A 23,789-nucleotide genomic window follows, 5' to 3' on the forward strand; every position below is an offset into this window, starting at 1 on the left:
AGACCAAATTCTTTAACCCGATCAATCCCACAATTAACATGCCCCATATAAGGGTTATAAATTGCATGTCATAAGTTTTCCGATCGGACATTCAGCACTATGTCTGATTAAAAAGGACATATTCCCCGCCCACTTCTGTTTGTCCAAGTCGTATGTTTACCAGCACTCATTGTTCGGCCGGGAAACAATTGTCCCATCTTTTGCACCGGTCACGAATCTGTCTAAAAACTAGTGCTAACAAAATATTCTGAATGATACTATGCAGTCAGTCGGTGCTTGCGTGTGAACGTTTAATGTTTCTTTATCTGCATGTGTTGAAGGAAGTGAGTAAAATATCACTTGTCGGAATATACTGCTGATATAACGATCGTGAGAATATGAGGCCTTGTCCCTCACTTCAAGAGTGTACGATGTCAGACCATCAACACCCGGTGTCTAATCGTTGACATGGTAAGTTAAAGGGTCGCCCATTCAACGATAAGTACGTCGGGCTCTCAGTGGCCTAACCTTTTTAAACCATCGCTAAAATTCGATGAACCTTAGTTTATTAATCTCCGGTTTCTAACAAGTCATGTATTACTCAAGTGAGCTATATGTGTTTTTCGCCTTGATTTATAATTTAGAAGGGGCGGTAGCCTAGTGGTTAAAGCAACCGCTCGTCACGCCGAAAGCCCGGGTTCGATTCCCCACATGGGTACAATGTGTGAAGCCCATTTCTGGTGTCCCCCGCCGTGATATTGCTGGAATATTGCTAAAAGCGGCGTAAAACAATACTCACTGTAATTTAGAAATGTAATAATAACAAGCGCACGCAGTGTCGGACACGTTGACACTCATCGCTATATAGATTATTGTCTGGTGTAGTTTGTAGTCAGTGAAACAAATGAATTATTAGTATATCATCATACTCGGAATTAAGTGCCACGATGACGCATGTGGGTTGGATTAGTTTCAACCTCCATGATAAATCGCTGTCAATCCTGATGGTAATTGTGACATCACCTTTTGTGATTGACAGCTGTCACGGTCACGTGACAGTGACCTGCGAATGAGGACAAAACAAGCGCGATGTTGCAGTCGTCACATTTCTCCCTTCAGCTGGCCCGGATACATGTTGTGTTGGAGTGTCTCGGTTTTATTCTGAACCCATTGTGTGTTTCGGCCAATATTAAGTATGCCAACAGGTACGCCCTTACATCAATTACTGTTGTAGAAAGGATGGTCGTTCAACAATACAGTTGTCCTTCATAATTTGTTTTAAGCTGATCTGACCTTTCTTGGAATTTGTCAGTGACATTTCATCTATTCCATTTTGCCTTTGTTCAGTTTCTATAACCGCTTTATCAAAAATGTATATTCCCAGCAGACACGTACGCGTATCTTCCCACGGGTCTGGATGAGGGGAGAGGAGACAGGGAAGAGACGGCCCCGTCGCTCTTGGAACTCGCCAAAGACAACGTAGGTGCACAATGGCGAGCCAAGGCCAGGAAGAAGAAGAAATCGGCGGGATCTATGAGGAGAAATGGCATTTTGAAACGTTCTATTTTAAGACTGAAGGATACCTGTTCCTTCTGCCATTGCTCCAAGTCCTCGTGTTACAACTTTCTCCATTACGTCTTCCCCTTCGTCAGATTGTTGAAGGGATATAGCGGCCTGTACGACTTTCCCTGTGATATCATTGCGGGGCTCACGGTCGGGATAATGCACATTCCACAAGGTGAGTCGTGTCCAATAATTTGTATATGTAATTGCCTTTGTAGCTGCTTGTTTCCTTTCGTTTCTCTTTTAGATATCGGCGTTATTTACTTGTTCGAATAGCATAAATGCTGTTTGATAAGAACCTTAATTTAACAGCAAGGATGTGTGTTTATAATAATTTATGCCACAATATATGAATGGGGATCTATAGTCAACTGCAAAAGAAACGTTTGGGCCGAGACTCTTTTTACGTGTAAGCAGCTGAATCACTGCACTTTTACGCAACAGACATATATAAAAAAATAACATATCGTTGTTAGATTCAACAAAAATAGTAAATGGGCTATCGTGTCACTAGGTGGTCTGCTCCAAACTCCATTGTCTACAGGCTACCGTCGCATGGCAGGACTACTGCTTTTCGGCGTCAGATAACAAAAATATAGTTTTAAATACAAATTATTTGGAGTGGCGGGTGCTACAGGTAGGGTAGGACATGCTTACAACTTCGCAAACCTGGTGTCATCACTGGTTTTCAGTGGCCCATTAATAGTATTTTAACTGCTATTCTGACTTTTACGCCCAAAGGAATCTGTTTCGGCAGATAAGATCGAGTCTGGGTACTCTCTTACTTTGACGTTTTAGTTAGAGGAGGTGAATGTGGAGGTGATCCGTTGAACGCAAGTCGACGTCCTTCAGAAACAGAAGCATGAATTTCATCTACTAACATTGATCCCGTTTGTGCATAGGGTACAATGTGTGCATCACATTTCTATTATGCCTTATCGTGGTGTTGTTGGAAAATAGCTATACACAGCGCAAAGCCTTACCGACTCCCATATGAAGATCCCTGCAGGCCGTGATATGTGTCGTGTGTGACGCATAGCCACAATAACGAACAATACTGGTGACGAGCGAAGATGTATCGTGCAACAAACAATTTGAAGTGTCAACATGATGTATTAGTACCTTGTCTAGCGCACCAGGAAAACATGTCCCGGGGGATCTTCACCTTGTTACAGTCGTCAGATACAAAACACGTAGACAAACGAGTCGACGTGGGACATATTGGGGATACGAACAATGTACATAAGTTAACCATTCAAAACACTGAAGCATAGTTTTTTCATCGGCGATTTAGCTGTGAACGTAATTGTGTTACCTTTAACTTATGCTTGTATAATTTTATATGCTTCGCGATTTGATATTAATGTGTCAATACAGAAAGCCCAACATATGGTTTACATTGAGATTATTTCTATTTGATTCTTAATAACTGTTATGGGTTGTTTACAATCCTCGCCGCCGATCTGCCGTATACCCACCCCACGGCGTATGTGTTGTCGCTGTCTGCCGTATACCAACCCCACGGCGTGTGTGTTGTCGCTGTCTGCCGTATACACACCCCACGGCGTATGTGTTGTCGCTGTCTGCCGTATACCCACCCCACCACGTGTGTGTTGTCGCTGTCTGCCGTATACCAACCCAACCACGTGTGTGTTGTCGCTGTCTGCCGTATACCCACCCCACCACGTGTGTGTTGTCGCTGTCTGCCGTATACACACCCCACGGCGTGTGTGTTGTCGCTGTCTGCCGTATACCCACCCCACCACGTGTGTGTTGTCGCTGTCTGCCGTATACCCACCCCACGGCGTGTGTGTTGTCGCTGTCTGCCACATAACCCACCACGTACGTGTTGTCGCTGTCTGCCGTATACCCACCCCACCACGTGTGTGTTGTCGCTGTCTGCCACATAACCCACCACGTATGTGTTGTCGCTGTCGGCCGTATACCCACCCCACGGCGTATGTGTTGTCGCTGTCTGCCGTATACCCACCCCACCATGTGTGTGTTGTTGCTGTCTGCCACATAACCCACCACGTATGTGTTGTCGCTGTCTGCCGTATACCCACCCCACGGCGTATGTGTTATCGCTATCTGCCGTATACCCACCCCACCATGTGTGTGTTGTTGCTGTCTGCCACATAACCCACCACGTATGTGTTGTCGCTGTCTGCCGTATACCCACCCCACGGCGTATATGTTATCGCTGTCTGCCGTATACCCACCCCACGGCGTGTGTGTTGTCGCTGTCTGCCGTATACCCACCCCACGGTGTATGTGTTATCGCTATCTGTCGTATACACATCCCACGGCGTATGTGTTGTCGCTGTCTGCCATATACCCCACGACGTATGTGTTGTCGCTGTCTGCCATATACCCCACGACGTATGTGTTGTCGCTGTCTGCCACATTACCCACGACGTATGTGTTGTCGCTGTCTGCCATATACCCTACGGCGTGTTTGTTGTCGCTGTCTGCCATATACCCCACGACGTGTTTGTTGTCGCTGTCTGCCATATACCCCACGACGTATGTGTTGTCGCAGTCTGCCATATACCCCACGACGTATGTGTTGTCGCTGTCTGCCATATACCCCACGACGTGTTTGTTGTCGCTGTCTGCCATATACCCCACGACGTATGTGTTGTCGCTGTCTGCCACATAACCCACGACGTATGTGTTGTCGCTGTCTGCCATATACCCAACGACGTATGTGTTGTCGCTGTCTGCCATATACCCCACGACGTATGTGTTGTCGCTGTCTGCCACATAACCCACGACGTATGTGTTGTCGCTGTCTGCCATATACCCCACGACGTGTTTGTTGTCGCTGTCTGCCATATACCCCACGACGTGTTTGTTGTCGCTGTCTGCCATATACCCCACGACGTATGTGTTGTCGCTGTCTGCCATATACCCCACAACGTATGTGTTGTCGCTGTCTGCCATATACCCCACGACGTATGTGTTGTCGCTGTCTGCCATATACCCCACGACGTGTTTGTTGTCGTTGTCTGCCATATACCCCACGACGTATGTGTTGTCGCTGTCTGCCATATACCCCACGACGTGTTTGTTGTCGCTGTCTGCCATATACCCCACGACGTATGTGTTGTCGCTGTCTGCCATATACCCCACGACGTATGTGTTGTCGCTGTCTGCCATATACCCCACGACGTATGTGTTGTCGCTGTCTGCCATATACCCCACGACGTATGTGTTGTCGCTGTCTGTCATTTGACGTTAGTGTTGTTTCTTGTCCTAGGCATGGCGTATGCTCTCCTGACGCAGCTCCCGCCGGTCTACGGACTCTACACCTCCTTCTACCCGGTCATTATCTACTTCTTGTTTGGATCTTCCAAACACATATCTGTCGGTGAGTAAACTCGTCATTACCAATAAGTGTGTTGATAAATGTAAGCTGTCCATCTCGGCCATGCACTCCCGAAAGTCATTAAGTAAGGCGCAGGAGGTGAATGTGGCACGTCGCATCATTCGGGGTTTGGGTGTTAAACCAGCTCAAAAGGTAAACAATTAATGTAATCCCTCAATGGACACTGCAGTAGGTTGTTTGACATGGCAATGGGAATGATGGACGTTAATTCGATATCAATTAACATTCAGATAACAGCTCAGATTTTTCTTTTCGTTTTTCACACATTAAGGCTACTCTAGTATCTCGAAAATATTAGAAATCATTGCTAAATGTAAGATTCTATCACTTGCACAGTTACTATAGACTGTAATACTATATCCTTATAAGGGAGATCTTGGTAAGGATAGGCCTCCAGCTACCCATGCTTGTCGTAAGAGGCGACTAAAGGGATCGGGTGGTCAGGCTCGCTGACTTGGTTGATGCATATGTCATCGTATCCCCAAATCGTGGATTGATGTTCATGATATCAATCACTGGAGTTTGGTCAAGACTCGATTATTTTTGGACCGCCGTAATATAGCTGGAATATTGTCGAGTGTGGCGTTAAACAACAAACAAACAATCTATAAGTGGGAAATCACGTGATCATACAGGACGTCATTTGTTCTCACGGACCAAAACAACAACCATCAGTTTACCGTATGTTACTTGAGCTCAGTTCCAGCCGTCAAACTCTGGGCCCTCACAAACTCTGGGCCCCCACAAACTCTGGGCCTGTTTGTTAGACCATAATTTTCACGCTGGTTTTTTTTTTCAATGTAATGTTTTCTTTTGCTTCAAAAATTATTTATAAGTCACTGCATTTCTACATTTTCGATTTGTGTTATAAAGATGGGTGCACTGGGTATATAGGTGTTCAGATATATATCATTAGAGGCAACGATGCTAACTGCCGCCTTGATCCACCAGGAACATTTGCCGTGGTCAGTCTGATGGTGGGAGCCGTGGTGGACCGGGGATACGTCAGGTTCCGTCGAGAGGAACTGCTGCATCCTAACAACAACATGTCGCTCATCCTCATAGAAGCCAACGTGACATCACCCGTGTATCAGAAACATATGGAGGACCTGGAGGAGATTAAAGTAGCGTATGCCATGTCCGTCACATTCGCTGTGGGAATCATGCAGGTACTCCTTACTTACGTGGTCTTTGTTTAAATGACTATTGCTTATGGTGTTACTATCATTAGAGCTACTTGAAAGAAAATGGTCTGTACCATGAAAGAAAATGGTCTGTATCATAAGTTTTAAATATATACATGTATGTGAATAACTAATTGACTGTTTTTAAATTTGGTGTGATACTTTTATCAACATAGATTATTGAAGGCTCTGTCCAGGAGGCTGTAGTACCGGGAAGTGATTGCCCCCTGTGTGAAATACCTATCATAATCGATGTAACTATCATCAACCTGTGTTTTAAGCCAACTCACTGCTGAGTATTTTTGTAATATTATCTAGTATTGTGCACAATTGTCCAGTAGCTGAAGTGATGACGTAAATCCTACTGGGGTATTGTGGAGGAAACGGAGTCCCCATGATTCCCGGCGAGGTGGCCTAGCTTTGGTTGCTAGTGGCTTATAGTCTGTGTTTCAGACAGTTGTAAATAATATTATGTTAAGCTATGTATGATTTTTTTCTTCAAAATATGTCTTTGTATTCTCGACGCACTTATCAACTCGTCGCTATATGACTGAAATAATGCCGATGCAACGTTAAATTTTAACTCACTAATTATATATAAAGTATTGCTCCAGAACAGACATCCATCTGACCAACATCACATTCACAGGCTGCTGCAAACACTGCAAGGTATTAGGCGTGGCAGAGTAGAACGATGTACATTAGCTGGATGAGTTCAGAGTCAGGTTGTCAATCATTAACATCGGAATACAAACACCAGTTTCTTGTTGACGCGTGCCTCTCACCAGGTCCTCCTCGGCGTGCTCCGTCTTGGATTTCTAACGACGTTCCTGTCCGACCCCCTCATCAGCGGCTTCACCACCGGCACTGCCATCCATGTCTTCTCCAGCCAGATCCAGTCTGCATTCGGTGTTACCATTGGCCGATACAACGGACCATTTAAGCTCATATACGTAAGTGAAACACTTAACACATAACACGATAGTCATTTAACTGCTACAACTTACCCATATCAGCTGTTGTCGACCGCGTTATTAGGCATTGTTACTCTGAGCAATATATTGCTGGATATTGCTGTAATATTGCAAAAAGCGGCGTAAAACATATTCACTCACTCCCTTTGTAAAAAAAACTGTGTTGTATGAGCTCCAACGATGATCATCTGCATGATGGTGAGTCCACACTCAGGGTATTTGTGGACAGCTCTGTATCATTCGCCCTAATTGTTGTTGGAATGTCAGATGATTCATCAATCTTTCTTTGTCACTAGGCATACCGTGATTTCTTTGCCAACATCGACCAAATTAACTTTGTGACGATGACTGCGACGATCGTAGCTGTGTTAGCTATTATCTTCATCAAGGAGGGCATCAATAACAACAAGTCATGTAGGCCGAGAATGAAGGTTCCAATACCTATCGAGTTATTGGTGGTAAGTGAGCCTAATAGCTGCACATTTGACCTTAACCATTGATGCGATTCCACTCTCGCTTTCTGTAACCAGCGCTCTGTACACATTCACTCAGTTTATGAGGGATAAGGTTTACAGAACTAAGGGTGTCATTTGAAGGAAAAAGTTGGGGATATCAGTGTATTAAATATGGCGTTTGGTTGGTTATTGCTGAATGGAAGCTTTAAACAGGTCTTGTTTATCGTTCAAGTTATACTCGTGGGGTCGGCTGAATCGTTAGTTAGTAGCTACAGGACATTTAAGACATCTATAGGCCAGTTGATGTGTTTAATGTTTTTGTTTCTACTTTGCAGATCATAGGCGGGACATTATTATCCCACTTTCTGAATCTGAATTCGGAGTTTAACGTGGAGGTGGTCGGCGAACTTCCCCGTGGGTAAGGCGCACTATTCTACATAATGCTTCACCTAGGAATCATTTCATCAATTTTAATGTCCAATTCATTTACATCACGAAAGTCCTTTCCATCATGTTAATCAAATTACAAGTAATGTGTAAATGTAAAGCCTAACACTTGGCTTACCACCATACATCGTCCCTGTGTCAATAACACTTGGCTTGCCACCATACATCGTCCTTGTATCAATAACACTTGGCTTGCCACCATACATCGTCCTTGTGTCAATAACACTTGGCTTACCACCATACATCGTCCTTGTAACAATGACACTTGGCTTGCCATCATACATCGTCCTTGTGTCAATAACACTTGGCTTGCCACCATACATTGTCCTTGTGTCAATAACACTTGGCTTCCCATCAAACATCGTCCTTGTAACAATGACCCTTGGCTTGCCACCATACATCGTCCTTGTGTCAATAACACTTGGCTTGCCACCATACATTATCCTTGTGTCAATAACACTTGGCTTCCCATCAAACATCTCCCTTGTGTCAATGACACTTAGCCTCCCGTACGTCATACATCTCCCTTGTAGCAACACTTGTCTTCCAATGGACACTTGTCTTCCAATAATACATCGGAATTGTGTCAGGAACACTTGGCTTTCCATCGTACATCTCCCTTGTGTCAATAATATTTGGCTTTCTATCGTACATCGTCCTTGTGTCAATAACACTTGGCTTCCCATCGTACATCGTCCTTGTGTCAATAACACTTGGCTTCCCATCGTACATCTCCCTTGTGTCAATAACACTTGGCTTCCCATAATACATCGTAATTGTGTCAGGAACACTTGGCTTCCCATCGTTCATCTCCCTTGTGTCAATAATCATTGGCTTCCCATCGTACATCTCACTTGTGTCAATAATACTTGCTTCCCATCGTACATCTCCCTTGTGTCAATAACACTTGGCTTCCCATAATACATCGTAATTGTGTCAGTAACACTCGGCTTCCCATCGTATATCTCCCTTGTGTCAATAATACTTGGCTTCCCATCGTACATCGTAATTGTGTCAGTAACACTTGGCTTCCCATCGTACATCTCCCTCGTGTCAATAATCATTGGCTTCCCATCGTACATCTCCCTTGTGTCAATAACACTTGGCTTCCCATAATACATCGTAATTGTGTCAGTAACACTTGGCTTCCCATCGTACATCGTAATTGTGTCAATAATACTTGGCGTCCCATAATACATCGTAATTGTGTCAGTAACACTTGACTTTCCATCTTACGATAGTCCTTTTCTCACCCAAGGTTGCCCAAACCAGACGTAACCAAACTGAGGTTCTTCCCGGAGCTTATTGGAGAGGCGTTTGCCATCTGTTTTACAGCCTTTGCAATTTCATTCTCAATGGCTAAAATATTGGCTGATAAACATTTCTATGAGATAAACCCAAACCAGGTTTGTAAATGTAAATGCCTACGCGTATATGATGTTGCCTCTAATATAATGCATGTTCTTTAGCAAAGTCGTCCTCCGTTTCAGGAGCGATTCTTAGACCATGTCTCTGATATATTAACAACATTATGAACCGGGAATGGTTAGTTACATATATTCTAAATAACATTGTTTACCGGGACTGGTTGGTTACATATATTCTAAATAACATTGTTTACCGGGACTGGTTAGTTACATATATTCTAAATAACATTGTTTACCGGGACTGGTTAGTTACATATATTCTAAATAACATTGTTTACCGGGACTGGTTAGTTACATATATTCTAAATAACATTGTTTACCGGGACTGGTTAGTTACATATATTCTAAATAACATTGTTTACCGGGACTGGTTAGTTACATATATTCTAAATAACATTGTTTACCGGGACTGGTTGGTTACATATATTCTAAATAACATTGTTTACCTGGACTGGTTAGTTACATATATTCGAAATAACATTGTTTACCGGGACTGGTTGGTTACATATATTCTAAATAACATTGTTTACCTGGACTGGTTAGTTACATATATTCGAAATAACATTGTTTACCGGGACTGGTTGGTTACATATATTCTAAATAACATTGTTTACCTGGACTGGTTAGTTACATATATTCTAAATAACATTGTTTACCGGGACTGGTTTGTTACATATATTCTACAGAACATAATTTTAAGACTTCACTTTTTGTAACCTGTCTTAGCCTACACTTACACCAATCCATAACAATTTTCTTCTTTTTGCTTCATAGTGAAGACACAGCATCTATATTTGTATAGAAGAATTAACTATCCTCTATGTTCTGCTCTTTGCAAAACTGCTACTGTCTGTTCCAGGAGCTGGTGGCGCATGGGATGTGTAACGTGCTGGGGCCTATTTTCTCGGCATTCTGCAGCTCCGCTTCTTTATCCCGGAGCATGGTGCAGGAGAACGTGGGTGGGAAGACACAGGTAGAAAAACATATAGCCATAATTAAAAAAGGATGGAAGTCTGGCCGATGACAGTGTGTAAAAGTAGTCTGACGGTGTGTAACGAGGATCCTGACTTAGGCCCACGGTTTACCAAACGTACTTTGCCTCACGTGATGGCCGCCTTGATGTAGAAGCTACAATATTGATTACCACTGCATGATATACAACTCACTCTCTCATTCTGTTTACTCTGTGCCTTGGTGAACCAATATATGTCTTTATGATTACTAGAATACATGCATGTAAGTGGACACTCGGTGACCCTCCATCCTTCAACAAATGTTCAATCGGCAACATTGGTTTCCAAAGGAGAATACAAACCTATTCTGTATCTATACAGGATATTACTCATGGACGGGATTGGTGCCTCTCGGAATTTGTTTCACGTTTATGTCATGATGTTAATATTTGGTTTCTATTTCCAGGTTTCAAGCCTAATATCTGGCGGCCTCGTCATCATTGTTCTCCTCTCTATGGGTCCCCTCTTTAAAGCATTGCCTAACGTAAGTGGAATAACATTATTGCGTGTGTTGTCAAGTAGAGCGTGTGAGCCTGTCTCTTGGAGGAGCTAAGCTCTAGGTCTTGAATAACCCCGTTATTTTCTTATTTCAGTGCATTTTGGCAGCCATAATTCTGGTGTCCCTAAAAGGATTGTTCACACAGATCATTGAAGCCAGACGACTTTGGAAGGTTTCCAAAATAGATTTTGTACGTATAAAACATATTTAAAAAGTCGCGTTGCTGTGCCAAATGATGGACTGACAGATCTGTGTATAGAAAACATTGCATATCTTACCGTCTGTGTTGCAGTGACACATTAACATGTACCAGGATATCCCACCAAGGCTATTTTTCACTAAAATATTGCTTTGTTTGGCTCGTTTGTAGACGGTGTGGCTGGTGGTGTTTGTAGCCACGGTGTTGCTGGACGTTGACCTGGGGCTGCTTGTGGGGCTCGTCTACAACCTTGTTCCTGTGTTGCTCAGAACACAAAGGTAGGTTCTTACGTCCTCCGAAGAATAACACAGATGTGAAAAGTATTCAGAAATGACTATTGTACAGTGTTGTATAGGCATAGTTACGTATGTATCTGATTCTTGGGTTACAGAGCCTATTCCTGTCTGCTAGGCAACCTGGCTGGAACCGAGGCTTACATGGACAAGAAAGTCTACCCAGGTGTAAGTATATGTACGATAAAGTGTTCGTCTTGAGGTATGCTGTGGGATGTTTAAGGAGTAGAGGAATAAACAATTTTGAATAATGGTTCCTTTGTCTTTGACCGTGCACTAACGAACTGAATACTTAGATTAACACTCTTCTTTTTTCTCATTTAAGTTATCTTGATGATATAACAATTGTACGTTTAACGTGTGTCGCCAGCGGGATTCGAACCCGCGAAGTCCGTACCGAAGCTGACGAAGGTGGTCCCACAGCGACATGGAAGAAATTTAAAATGAGATATTCACTTTCTAATATGTAAATGAATAGTTAATCCGTTTATGAACGGGTGTATTTGTGATTTATTAATTTTCTTTTCTTTACATTAAACGTGCTTTGGTAACTTTTCGTAAAATTACTCTTTTCTTTACCAGAGCTTTGATTGCTCATAATAGGCCCCAGACGTGTTTTTCATAACCAGAGTCGCCAATGCAAGATGCAAGTGGCATAGGCACAGGAACACATTTTACGTGCATCACGCAGGAGCGACTCACATCGTGTTCTCACAGTTAGAGACAGAGTTCTTTCAGATCTGTCAAAACACAGTCATAAAAACAATATTGTTTAACCATTTTAGGTTTCTTTCTTTGAAAGTGTACCTTGGTATAAATAGGTTAGAGCACTTTGACCCTGGTGTCTTATGGTCGGCGATCAACGATGAGATACCAGGTCCTTGTGCTCTAAGCTATACATAAACAACATACAGTAAGTATTTCTGTGGTGCAAACCATTCAAGTATTCGTATCATTACGTGCAAAACGTAGAATCATAATATAAATTGGGTAAACTGATGGTCTCTATTCAGGCAAAGGACATACCAGGTATAAAGATCTTTCGATTCGAGGCACCTCTGTATTTTGCCAACATGGAACACTTCCGCCGCCAACTGATCAGGGACACCGGTCTGGACCCTCAGGAGCTGAAGAGGAAGAAGGACAGGTTGAGGGAGGCCGACGTCATTCTTCGACACCACCAGGTACGCTCAAATCTCTATACACCGCCACTTAAACCATCAGGTACACCTAGTCTATATACACTGTCAGGGACACCATCAGGTACACTCTATACACCGTCAGGGACACCATCAGGGACACTCTATACACCGTCAGGGACACCATCAGGTACACTCTATACACCGTCGGGGACACCATCAGGTACACTCTATACACTGTCAGGGACACCATCAGGTACACTCTATACACCGTCAGGGACACCATCAGGTACACTCTATACACTGTCAGGGACACCATCAGGTACACTCTATACACCGTCAGGGACACCATCAGGTACACTCTATACACTGTCAGGGACACCATCAGGTACACTCTATACACTGTCAGGGACACCATCAGGTACACTCTATACACCGTCAGGGACACCATCAGGTACACTCTATACACTGTCAGGGACACCATCAGGTACACTCTATACACTGTCAGGGACACCATCAGGTACACTCTATACACCGTCAGGGACACCATCAGGTACACTCTATACACTGTCAGGGACACCATCAGGTACACTCTATACACCGTCAGGGACACCATCAGGTACACTCTATACACCGTCAGGGACACCATCAGGTACACTCTATACACTGTCAGGGACACCATCAGGTATACTCTATACACCGTCAGGGACACCATCAGGTACACTCTATACACCATCAGGTACACTCTATACACTGTCAGGGACACCATCAGGTACACTCTATACACCGTCAGGGACACCATCAGGTACACTCTATACACTGTCAGGGACACCATCAGGTACACTCTGTACACTGTCAGGGACACCATCAGGTACACTCTATACACCGTCAGGGACACCATCAGGTACACTCTATACACTGTCAGGGACACCATCAGGTACACTCTATACACCGCCAGGGACACCATCAGGTACACTCTATACACCGTCAGGGACACCATCAGGTACACTCTATACACTGTCAGGGACACCATCAGGTACACTCTATACACTGTCAGGGACACCATCAGGTACACTCTTATACAGTGATACCACCTGGTACGCTCTATACACCGTCAGGGACACCATCGGGTACACTCTATACAGTGATACCACCTGGTACACTCTATACACCGTCAGGGACACCATCAGGTACACTCTATACATCGTCAGGGACACCATCAGATTCACTCTATTCACAGTCAGGGACACCATCGGGTACACGCTATACAGCGTCAGGGACACTGTAAGGTACACTCTATACAGTGATACCACCTGGTACACTTTATACACCGTCAGGGACACCATCGGGTACACTCTATACACTGTCAGGGACACCATCAGGTACACTCTATACACCGTCAGGGACACCATCAGGTACACTCTATACAGTGATACCACCTGGTACACTCTATACACCGTAAGGGACACCATCATATACACTCTATACAGTGATACCACCTGGTACACTCTATACACTGTCAGAGACACCATCAGGTACACTCTATACACCGTCAGGGACACCATCGGGTACGCTCTATACACTGTCAGGGACACCATCAGGTACACTCTATACAGTGATACCACCTGGTACACTCTATACACCGTCAGGGACACCATCAGGTACACTCTATACACCGTCTCCCTAAACAAGGACTTCGAATCGGGGCTGTGGGCAGACAAAGGGCCATGCAGTATTATTCTATGCATGTTTCCGTAATGCGCGGAACCTGTAACATGGTTCTAGTATAACAAGGACGTGAAATTGAATTGTTTTGCAGTAGCCTTGAATATGGAAACAGCCAACCAACCTTACATACTCCCTACAGTCGCGTACCAATTTTTATAATCAGTGTTTTCAAGGTATCTGTTAAATATACTTTTGTCTGTGCCAATGCCCCATGGTAATTCCAGATGGGTTCCAAAGTATCCCGTGTATGTCGATTGAATCGGGAATCGAGTAGTAATACTGTGTGATCTTACTGATCATCGTATTATGAAGTTACTCATTATGATTTCATTGATCACGTACCGCATGACTGTAAATTGAATAAACATTCTTACTCCCCGTCAGTTTATATCTGCGTTTCATTTAATTTTGGAATAATTAACAGGCACTTCGTCGTAAGAACCATATGGAGCTTCTACTCATTATATTACAGGTGTGCCTGGATGCACAAAAGAGTTGGCCGGATGTACCATGTACAGGGTTAGGTCACGAGCAGACGAAATCTTACATGGCCAAAGAAGAACTTAAAGAGGAGATTCATGCCATCGTCATTGACGGCTCCACCATACAATACGTCGACTCGGTCACTGTAAAGGTCTTGTTTGAGGTAACCCGTGATAGATATATTTACCATATTGCCATCAATGATGTGAGGTATATTGCATGTTCGATAGAGTCAACATGGAGACGGTCATATCACAGGGGGTTTAATAACCAGGCCCGTATTACACCTAGTGCTGGGCTGATATGGCCAGTCAATGCATTTTGAATGAGCGATCAATATATATCAGCCTGGGTGGTAAGAAATTAGAGTTGCGTCCCTTGGTGCGTCGTCTGCTCGTCTATCTTTCCAATGACAATGTCTTCCGACAAGGTGAACATGTTTTCATGGACATACACGGAATTTATGGATGTTTTATGAATGTATACATTTTACAATTTGATGTTATGATATATACTAAGTCAAATTAAAAACTTCACATTTTTAAAAGTTATCCCATATTTGATATACAACGGACAAATGTATCAGAGAAGGTAATTTTTAATCATTTATGTCCAAAGAAGGATTTTAATTAACGGTGGTAACCATAATTTGTTCCAAGCACCTACGGTATTTGGTAATAACATCAACAGTTTAAATCATAAGTCCCAAGCACGAGAATCTGATGGCACACAAGTTCAGTAGCGTGTATGGCCACCATGTGCCTTGACAACTGCCACACAACGCCTCCGCATGGACCTTGTGATGCTTGTGAACACATGATTGGGAAAACGACGCCATTGTTGCTGCAAAATGGTGCCAAGATCTTGCAAATTCTGTGGTTGGTTCTGGAGAGTGCGCAGACTTCTGCCAAGAGCATCCCAGACGTGTTCGATGGGATTGAGGTCGGGAGACCATGACGGCCAGTCCATGACGTTGACTCCCGCATTCTGAAGGAAATTCCTTGTCAAAACTGCTGTGTGGGGTCTGGCATTGTCGTGTTGGAAGATCAAACCAGGTCCATGTGCTGCCATAAAAGGCAGAAGTTTTGGTGCCAGTACCTGGTCGCGGTAAACAGCAGCGTTGAGGTTGCCACGGATGACAAGAAGCCTGGAACGTGCATTGCCACAGAAAGCACCCAACACAATGACACTTCCGCCTCGAAATCTGTCAACTTCCTGTACACAACACTGGACGTAACGTTCATGACGGCGCCTCCACACCCTCGTCCTACCATCAGCAAATCGAAGATTAAATCGGGATTCATCACTGAAGACGACTTGATTCCAATTTCTCTGAGTCCATCGTAAGTGTCGCTGTGCCCACAATTGACGTTGACGTCTGTGTAATTGAGTCAGAATCGGCCCGCAGTATGGCCGTCGTGCTTGAAGTTGAGCAGTTCTCAGACGGATTCGAACAGTTTGCGCACTCAGTCTACCCCTAAACAGTTCATTTCTGGTTTGGCCGTCAAAAATCGGTTACGGAGGTGACGTAAGACAATCTGACGATCCTCTGCATGTGACGTCACATGTGGTCGACCTGGCCGAGGGCGATCAGTGGTGGTACCCGTTTGTTGTAGACGCGTCTGTAAATCATAAACAGTCCGTCGACTACAACCCATCGTCCTTGCGACTTCAGCTACGGACGTTCCCGTCTGCAACATGCCGATGGCACGTTCACGTTGCACATTTGAAAGGCGTGGCATGACAAATGGCCGTAAAGACTTTTGTTTTCTTGTGTTTATCTTTCTTTTGTTAATGACTGCTAACAAGTATGGCTGAAAACACGTGCGGTATTATGGCCACGTGACCAGTTGCGCGTGAAAAAACACTTTTGCCACTATAGTGCTGTGCACATGATTTTGATCGATTCACCTGCACCAAAAGCGGGTGTTATCTGAAGACAATACGTGGCCATTACTGTTTAAATACACAAAAAGGGCCCACAATGATAACTGGTCAAAATGTTAAAATTTTAGGATTGTGAAGTTTTTAATTTGGTTCAGTATATGTTAAAAGGTTTATTATATGGCGGTTTTCATACCATACCGCATATCAGCCCTCGGCCCCCATATCAGCCTGAGACCCCCATATCAACCCGGGACGCCAATATCAACCTGAGACCCCCATATCAGCTTGAGAGCCCTATATCAACCCAGGACCCCCATATCAACCTGAGACCCCCATATCAGCCCGAGACCCCCATATCAACCTGAGACCCCCATATCAACCTGAGACCCCCATATCAGCCTGAGACCCCCATATCAGCCTGACCCCCATATCAGCCTGAGAGCCCCATATCAACCCGGGACCCCCATATCAGCCTGAGAGCCCCATATCAACCCGAGACCCCCATATCAGCCTGAGAGCCCCATATCAGCCCGAGACCGCCATATCAACCCGAGACCCCCATATCAGCCTGAGAGCCCCATATCAACCAAAGACCCCAATATCAGCCCGAGATCCCCATATCAGCCCGAACCCCCATATCAGCCCGAGACCCCCATATCAATCTGAGACCCCAATATCAACATGAGACCCCCATATCAGACCTCTGGGGTATGATATGAAAACTGCCATTTAATTACCTTTAAATATACATACATTCGATGTATTCGAAACACTGGGTTTTATACAAAGATAACTGGTCAAAATGTTAAAATTTTAGGATTGTGAAGTTTTTAATTTGGTTCAGTATATGTTAAAAGGTTTATTATATGGCAGTTTTCATACCATACCGCATATCAGCCCTCGGCCCCCATATCAGCCTGAGACCCCCATATCCACCCGGGACGCCAATATCAACCTGAGACCCCCATATCAGCTTGAGAGCCCTATATCAACCCAGGACCCCCATATCAACCTGAGACCCCCCTATCAGCCTGAGACCCCCCTATCAGCCTGAGACCCCCATATCAGCCTGAGACCCCCATATCAGCCTGAGAGCCCCATATCAACCCGGGACCCCCATATCAGCCTGAGAGCCCCATAACAGCCCGAGACCCCCATATCAGCCCGAGACCGCCATATCAACATGAGACCGCCATATCAGACCTCTGGGGTATGGTATGAAAACTGCCATTTAATAACCTCTAAATATACATTCATTCGATGTATTCGAAACACTGGGTTTTATACTTAATTTTAAAACAAACATAATGTCCAGTGGTTTGAAATAGTCCATCGGCAGTTTGTCGATAGTTTTTATCAACTGTCTGTAATAATTTCTAAAAGGGGTATCAACGTGTGGAATCTTCACATTGGTAGTTGTGAGTCGCATCATATCTGTGATTTGTATTGCCATCAGCATGTTGGTAAATACATACAAATATTAGACAGATCGGTTTCGTTTCTTTATCAATACACATTCACCATGCAGTGCTAACAATACTCGCCTACAGAGACAACATCAACACATTCCGTAGTGAAGACATGCTAGCATCATAAATACAAATTTCCAATGATTGTTTTCAGATTGTCCAGTCCTACAAAGACGTAGATATAGACATCTATCTTGGAGAATGTAAAGGTACGACCTACACAACTTGATACTTGAACATTAGCATGACTATTGTCAGTTATTTTTTGCAAATATTTTTGTCTATAGTATGAATATGTTTACGGGTTAATACTACGTATATATGTATGTGTCTCAATCCAGGTACCGTCCGGTCGATGCTGGAGAAATCCGGTTTCTACACTCACATTCACCGCCGCCATGTTTGTGCTACAATACATCATGCAGTCATGTGTGCCCAGAGGTCAAAATCAGTTTCTATGGATGTGAGTATGGTCTTAAACTGTTTCATCTAGTCAGTGTAGTCATGGTATATACAATTTACTGCCATCGAAAAGCCACCACCCCTATTTATGTGACGTCATGACTATTATTTCAGACCCTGGGCAGCTACGGCAGTGATTACATGCTGGCGGAGGGCGACTTCGTCCAGGTTGACCTCCCTGACGACGCAGACGATGTGGCCAGTCAAGACATTACTGTAAGCATAGGAGACCGTAACAAAGCAAACATACTCTTCGTTAATCCAGAACGCTAATGTAAACTACGGAAACACTGATGATTAACTATCCCTACTCTTTCTTGTTCCAGCTCTGATGACGCGTGAGAGAGGGACTGGCCAGTGATAAAGTGCTATACTTATTGCAGCCATTCTGGTTTGTGTATATAATGTGTTCTGAATAAATCTATATTGTTTTCAAGTAGTTTTCGTGGTTCGTTTTAAACCTCTTTTAAAACATCTTAGACGTTAAAACTGCAGGGTCAGGCTGTAGGTAGTATAAGTATATTTGGCTCAATATGACTTGCTGTAATTCACTCTGCTATAATGAATCGGTAATTAGTGATTTTATGTAATGGTGTATTACATAAATTCAAATTTTGAATGACAAGAAGTCTGGAAGCCCATTTCTGCAGAAACTCTTGCGCTGTGGCTCATCTCGGTCAAGGGTATGTACATAAATCAACATGCTGTTTTCGTAGGTACATACTAAGGAATGGAAAGCGTGAGGGGAAGTCCTTAGATAGTCTAGTTGCACAGGCATGAATATCAGTAATTATTCCGAGGACGACCATGCTCTTCCGACATTGGTGTAAAAGCTATAACACCCACATCTATAGAAAGCCCTTGGAAATTAGGCTCTTGCATTGTATAATCAGGTAGAACAAATAGTTGAATTATACAGGAATATACGAAAGTTTCGACATGGTTTAAAAGTTATAACCCGTGCAATCGGGATCAGAACATGTATATGGTATGTTTGTAAGCCCTCGACAATTCGGTTCTGGCAATGTTAAGTGCGATACTGAGCACATCAGGCAGTCGAGTGGTACAAGTATGAATAGGGGTAGATATTTCGAAAACGAACGTGGTCTTCCAACAACGGCACAACCTATATCTATCGTCCGTTACAAAGCACATGCAAATGCGGTTGTGGCAATGTGAAATGTTGTAAATCGATACAACATATAAACGAGTTACAAAGGTATCAATATTCGTCGTTATTCCGTGATCTTCAATAAGAGTTTAACAGCTATGACTCATATATCCGCGATCAATACTCCTATAGCTATGGTATGTCAATATTCGATTCTGGCAATGTAAAATGCGATACTGAACACATCAAATAGAAGAGTTGTATTGGTAAGAATATACCACTCAAAGTTTTCAAAGGATCACCACTTTAAATGCTAATACGTCAAATTGTGTGCATCTGTAGAAATAGCCAAAGTCAATATTATGTGAAGACATGTTTAATGAACAAAAGTCCACTGTCATGTCCCACACAACATGTGACCAATAATCAGTCAGATGACCCGTTAACATGTGAGCATCTGAAAGGTCAAAATATCCCGAAAACTAATTCATTGTTAAAAGAACCCCACTCATCATTAGGAGCATTGCCGTGTTCCTGAAGAGTAGCCAAAGGACAGGGCATGGTGAGAGGGCGATCTGCAGCTCGTCTCACTTGTGTGCGATAGGGTTGAGGCCTGCCTGTGATGTCGGGTCAGTTGGAGTGAGTGAATATGGTTTTACGCCGCTTTTAGCAATATTCCCGCAATATCACGGCGGGGGACACCAGAAATGGGCTTCACACATTGTACCCATGTCGGGAATCGAACCCGGGTATTCGGCGTGACGAGCAAACGCCTTAACCACTAGGCTACCCGACCGCCCCCGGGTCAGTTGGAAGCGAATGCATGTCCTCCTTGGTCGGAGTCGACCCTCGCAGAGACGATTACGCACAGTCTGAGAAGAAACGTTAATGCCACTGGCGTTCCGCAGGTAATTTCTTTCGCTCTTGCTATAGGACATATTTCTCTTTGAATAATATACGCAACTCCTAAATAAATACAAAGATGTTGGATGGACGACCATCAACCAAATGTGATGTAAAATTAAAAAAATACATTTTAATTCGACAAAATGAGACAAATTTCACATGATAACAATCACCTAAACGCAAATTGCAATAATCGTATGAATTTCTTTGGAAAATGCATAAAACGTGAAACAGTCTTCATTACCAGAAGGTTTAAGGACGTTTCAACTTATTCATTGGACACCGTGCCATCATACCTGTTTAGTTTAGTTTTAGTATGATTTTAAGTTTTACACAAACACACCATATCCCGTCTAATACGGGAAAACCGGATGAAGCCAATCGTCTTATTAAAGCTGGTCGGAGCATGCCACAACCTACAGGCTTCAGGAACATCATCAGTTGACCAACTTTGCCGGTGATCTTCTACGGAGTGGCCGACTGTGTGTGACGTCAGTAGACAAGATCGGCGATAGACTCCTGCGGGCAACCAATAACACGTTCGTCTATTTCCTAGAGAAAAGTAAACTAGTGTCCAAAAGAAACGATACCACCTGTTTGCAACGACATAAAAGAAAAACTAAACAATGCAGAAGTTTAGGATTGGTGTTATGCTTTTGAGAAATCCTTTCACAACATCTGTACAAACATTTCATTTTAATAAAATCTGTACAACCAATATGACAAGCCTTTAAAGATGGGTGGGGTCGAAAAATGAACATTTCGTTAGAGCACTGATCACAGAAACAACGGGAAATGTCACACCACACGTCTCAAAGTCAAGTCAGTAGCGGGTATGTCCACCGTGAGCATCAATACATGCCAGAACACGCCTACGGACTGATGACGTCAAACGTCTGATGACGTTGGGAGTGATGCGTTGCCATTCCTCGAGGAGACATCGTTCAAAGTCCTGGACGTTGACTGGAGGCACACGGCGACGTCGGATTTGCCGATCGAGGTGGTCCCATAAGTGCTCAATGGGATTCATGTCCGGTGAACATGCGGGCCATGGCAAAACCTGTACGTTGGCGTTGGCAAGGAAGTTCTGTGTCAATCTTGCTGTGTGTGGCCTTGCATTGTCATGTTGGAAAAGGAGTCCACGAGGCTGCTGCTGAATAAGGGCACCACAACAGGCCGTAGGATGTCATCAAGATAACGCTGTGCATTCAGGTTTCCACGAATTACGACAAGCATCGTTTTGACGTCACCACATATGCCACCCCAAACCATTAACCCTTCACCTCCAAACGGCCTGACCTGTTGGATACAGTTAGGTACCAAACGTTCACCAAATCGTCGGTATACAAGCTGCCGTCCATCGTTTCTGAAGATGAGGAATCTGCTCTCATCAGAGAACATAACACGTGCCAGGTCCCGCCGTTGCCAACGTCGAACTCGCCTGGCCCAGATCAGTCTGTTGTTCCGGTGTCGAGGCGTCAGGAGCGGTCCGCGGTAGGGATGACGTGGCCGGATACCATACTGCCGTAGTCTCCTGTAGACGGTCTGTCGACTGATCCTGTGTCCCAGTGCTGTAGCCGCCGTGGACGTCGCTGTTACGGTGCGGTTCCTCAGGTGTAATACCCGGATGTAACGATCTTCACGGGGCGTGGTTACTCGTGGTCTTCCACTCCTGGGCCTGTCTGACGTCTGACCTGTCTGACGTAACCGCTGCATCAACCTGGTGATAGTGATGCGTGCGCAGCCCAACCTTCTGGCGACGTCGACGTGTGACGCTCCTTGTTGGACCATTCCAACGGCTCTCTCTCTCTCGATGGCTGTCAAACGTGGCATATCTTGTGTTCTTTTTGTTGCTGTGATATCAACGTGTCTGATCAGCCGTTTTATACAGTTTTTTCTGCACGTGCAGAACATGCTAGAGAGGGAAATGTCACTTTCACGAAATTTACGTTTTTTCCCGGAAGTGATCACGTGTTCCCGGTATTTTTTATCGACTATGCTGTGTTTGGGATGTGCAATACGAATTGGCAAGTTTTCATACTTGACAATTCACTTAGTAAAAAACAATTTTGAAAATAAGTTGGTATCGTTTCTTTTGGACACTAGTTTATGTTGGCAGATTGACGGGCGGCCACAACTGCTCGAATGACGTATGGGACTCACAACAGACTGTTCAACGGCCATACACGTTTCTGAATGTGATTCTAAAAGCCCTTTTAACGTCAACGTGACTTTGAATCCTACACGAAGTTCGTGAAATGCTGTCTTAGGTGAAATTAAATATTTTCCTAGAACCCTGCCAAATTGTATCGCATGTTACTTTTGCCACATCAGTTGTATGTTATTATAGGGATAAGGTTGAATGTTATTACCAGCTTCATAACATTTCACGATACTACCTGCTTACAAAGTAATTGTATCATTGTGTCATGCATTACCCTGGGTTACTGATAAATTATGTATCAGAATAAATTATATAGTTCTGAATTAAATTTATATACAACTGTAATGAGTGTCGAATTGTATTTAACCTTGAATTGATATAATTCTTCATAGATAATCATTAGGAAAGTTTGAGGCAGTTGTCAGTATTTGATGATTGAGCTAGTCAGTGCTTTTTCAAGGATGTTGGTTATTTACATGTTGTATCTATATTTGGTTATGATTATATTAAAAACTTGTTTTAATTAACTTGTACTAGGATTTTGCTGGAGTCAAATGGCTTTAGGGCATTTCCGTGTTTTTTTTTAACTTTTGCTAGGACTTTAGGACACCATGGATGACAATCAGTATCCCAGAACATGAACCGATCTGAATCCCTGTTCACAATCGGACTTATGAACCACACTTTGGAATGTTTGAATAATATCTAATGAATTCAAGATGTCATGGCCTTAGAAAAGCATCTACCTTTATTTCATTTAATGTTTACAAGTAATGCTTGTCAGGGGCGTAGCCATGATTCAGTGTAGGCACCAAATTGAATTCCGCAAATGAGAGGCCGCAACGCGTTCGAGTAAATTGCGCTTTAACAAATGTAATCAAACATACAGGTTGAATAATTAATTTTTCGTTGCATATTTATTGTTGTTGACAATTAGATTTCATATAATTTAATATTGTTCAATCCTTGCTTCACCATAATAGCTGTTTCTAAAATTAGGAATAACGTTTATGTAT

At 43.5% G+C, this 23,789-nt stretch overlaps 1 protein-coding gene across 2 annotated transcripts; it reads left to right on the plus strand.

Moving 5' to 3' along the window:
• The first annotated feature begins 1,056 nt into the window (after positions 1-1,056).
• On the plus strand, positions 1,057-19,028 carry LOC124146402 (solute carrier family 26 member 6-like). 2 transcript variants are annotated; one of them, XM_046516669.2, is made up of 19 exons: positions 1,057-1,184; positions 1,367-1,717; positions 4,805-4,915; positions 5,885-6,102; positions 6,906-7,070; positions 7,388-7,549; positions 7,882-7,964; positions 9,252-9,399; positions 10,280-10,393; positions 10,840-10,917; positions 11,027-11,122; positions 11,303-11,409; positions 11,523-11,592; positions 12,438-12,608; positions 14,764-14,937; positions 18,285-18,339; positions 18,472-18,593; positions 18,707-18,808; positions 18,919-19,028. In XM_046516669.2, the coding sequence occupies exons 1-19, from the start codon at positions 1,175-1,177 to the stop codon at positions 18,922-18,924; spliced, it is 2,343 nt and encodes a 780-aa protein (XP_046372625.2). In that variant the 5' UTR covers positions 1,057-1,174; the 3' UTR covers positions 18,925-19,028. The 2 variants fall into 2 exon arrangements, with proteins under 2 accessions (XP_046372625.2, XP_046372624.2); XM_046516668.2 differs by having other exon boundaries at positions 1,064-1,184; positions 1,364-1,717.
• The last annotated feature ends 4,761 nt before the right edge of the window (positions 19,029-23,789 follow it).

Source organism: Haliotis rufescens, unplaced genomic scaffold (assembly GCF_023055435.1).
Source record: "Haliotis rufescens isolate VD_foot unplaced genomic scaffold, xgHalRufe1.0.p SCAF_22, whole genome shotgun sequence".
In the NCBI taxonomy this organism is placed as follows: domain Eukaryota; kingdom Metazoa; phylum Mollusca; class Gastropoda; order Lepetellida; family Haliotidae; genus Haliotis; species Haliotis rufescens.

Bases quoted from the DNA above. Each gene is read 5' to 3' on its own strand.
- LOC124146402 (XM_046516668.2), top strand. The intron at 7,965-9,251 runs GTAAGGCGCACT...TTCTCACCCAAG, and splicing joins GTCGGCGAACTTCCCCGTGG to GTTGCCCAAACCAGACGTAA. The intron at 10,394-10,839 runs GTAGAAAAACAT...TTCTATTTCCAG, and splicing joins ACGTGGGTGGGAAGACACAG to GTTTCAAGCCTAATATCTGG.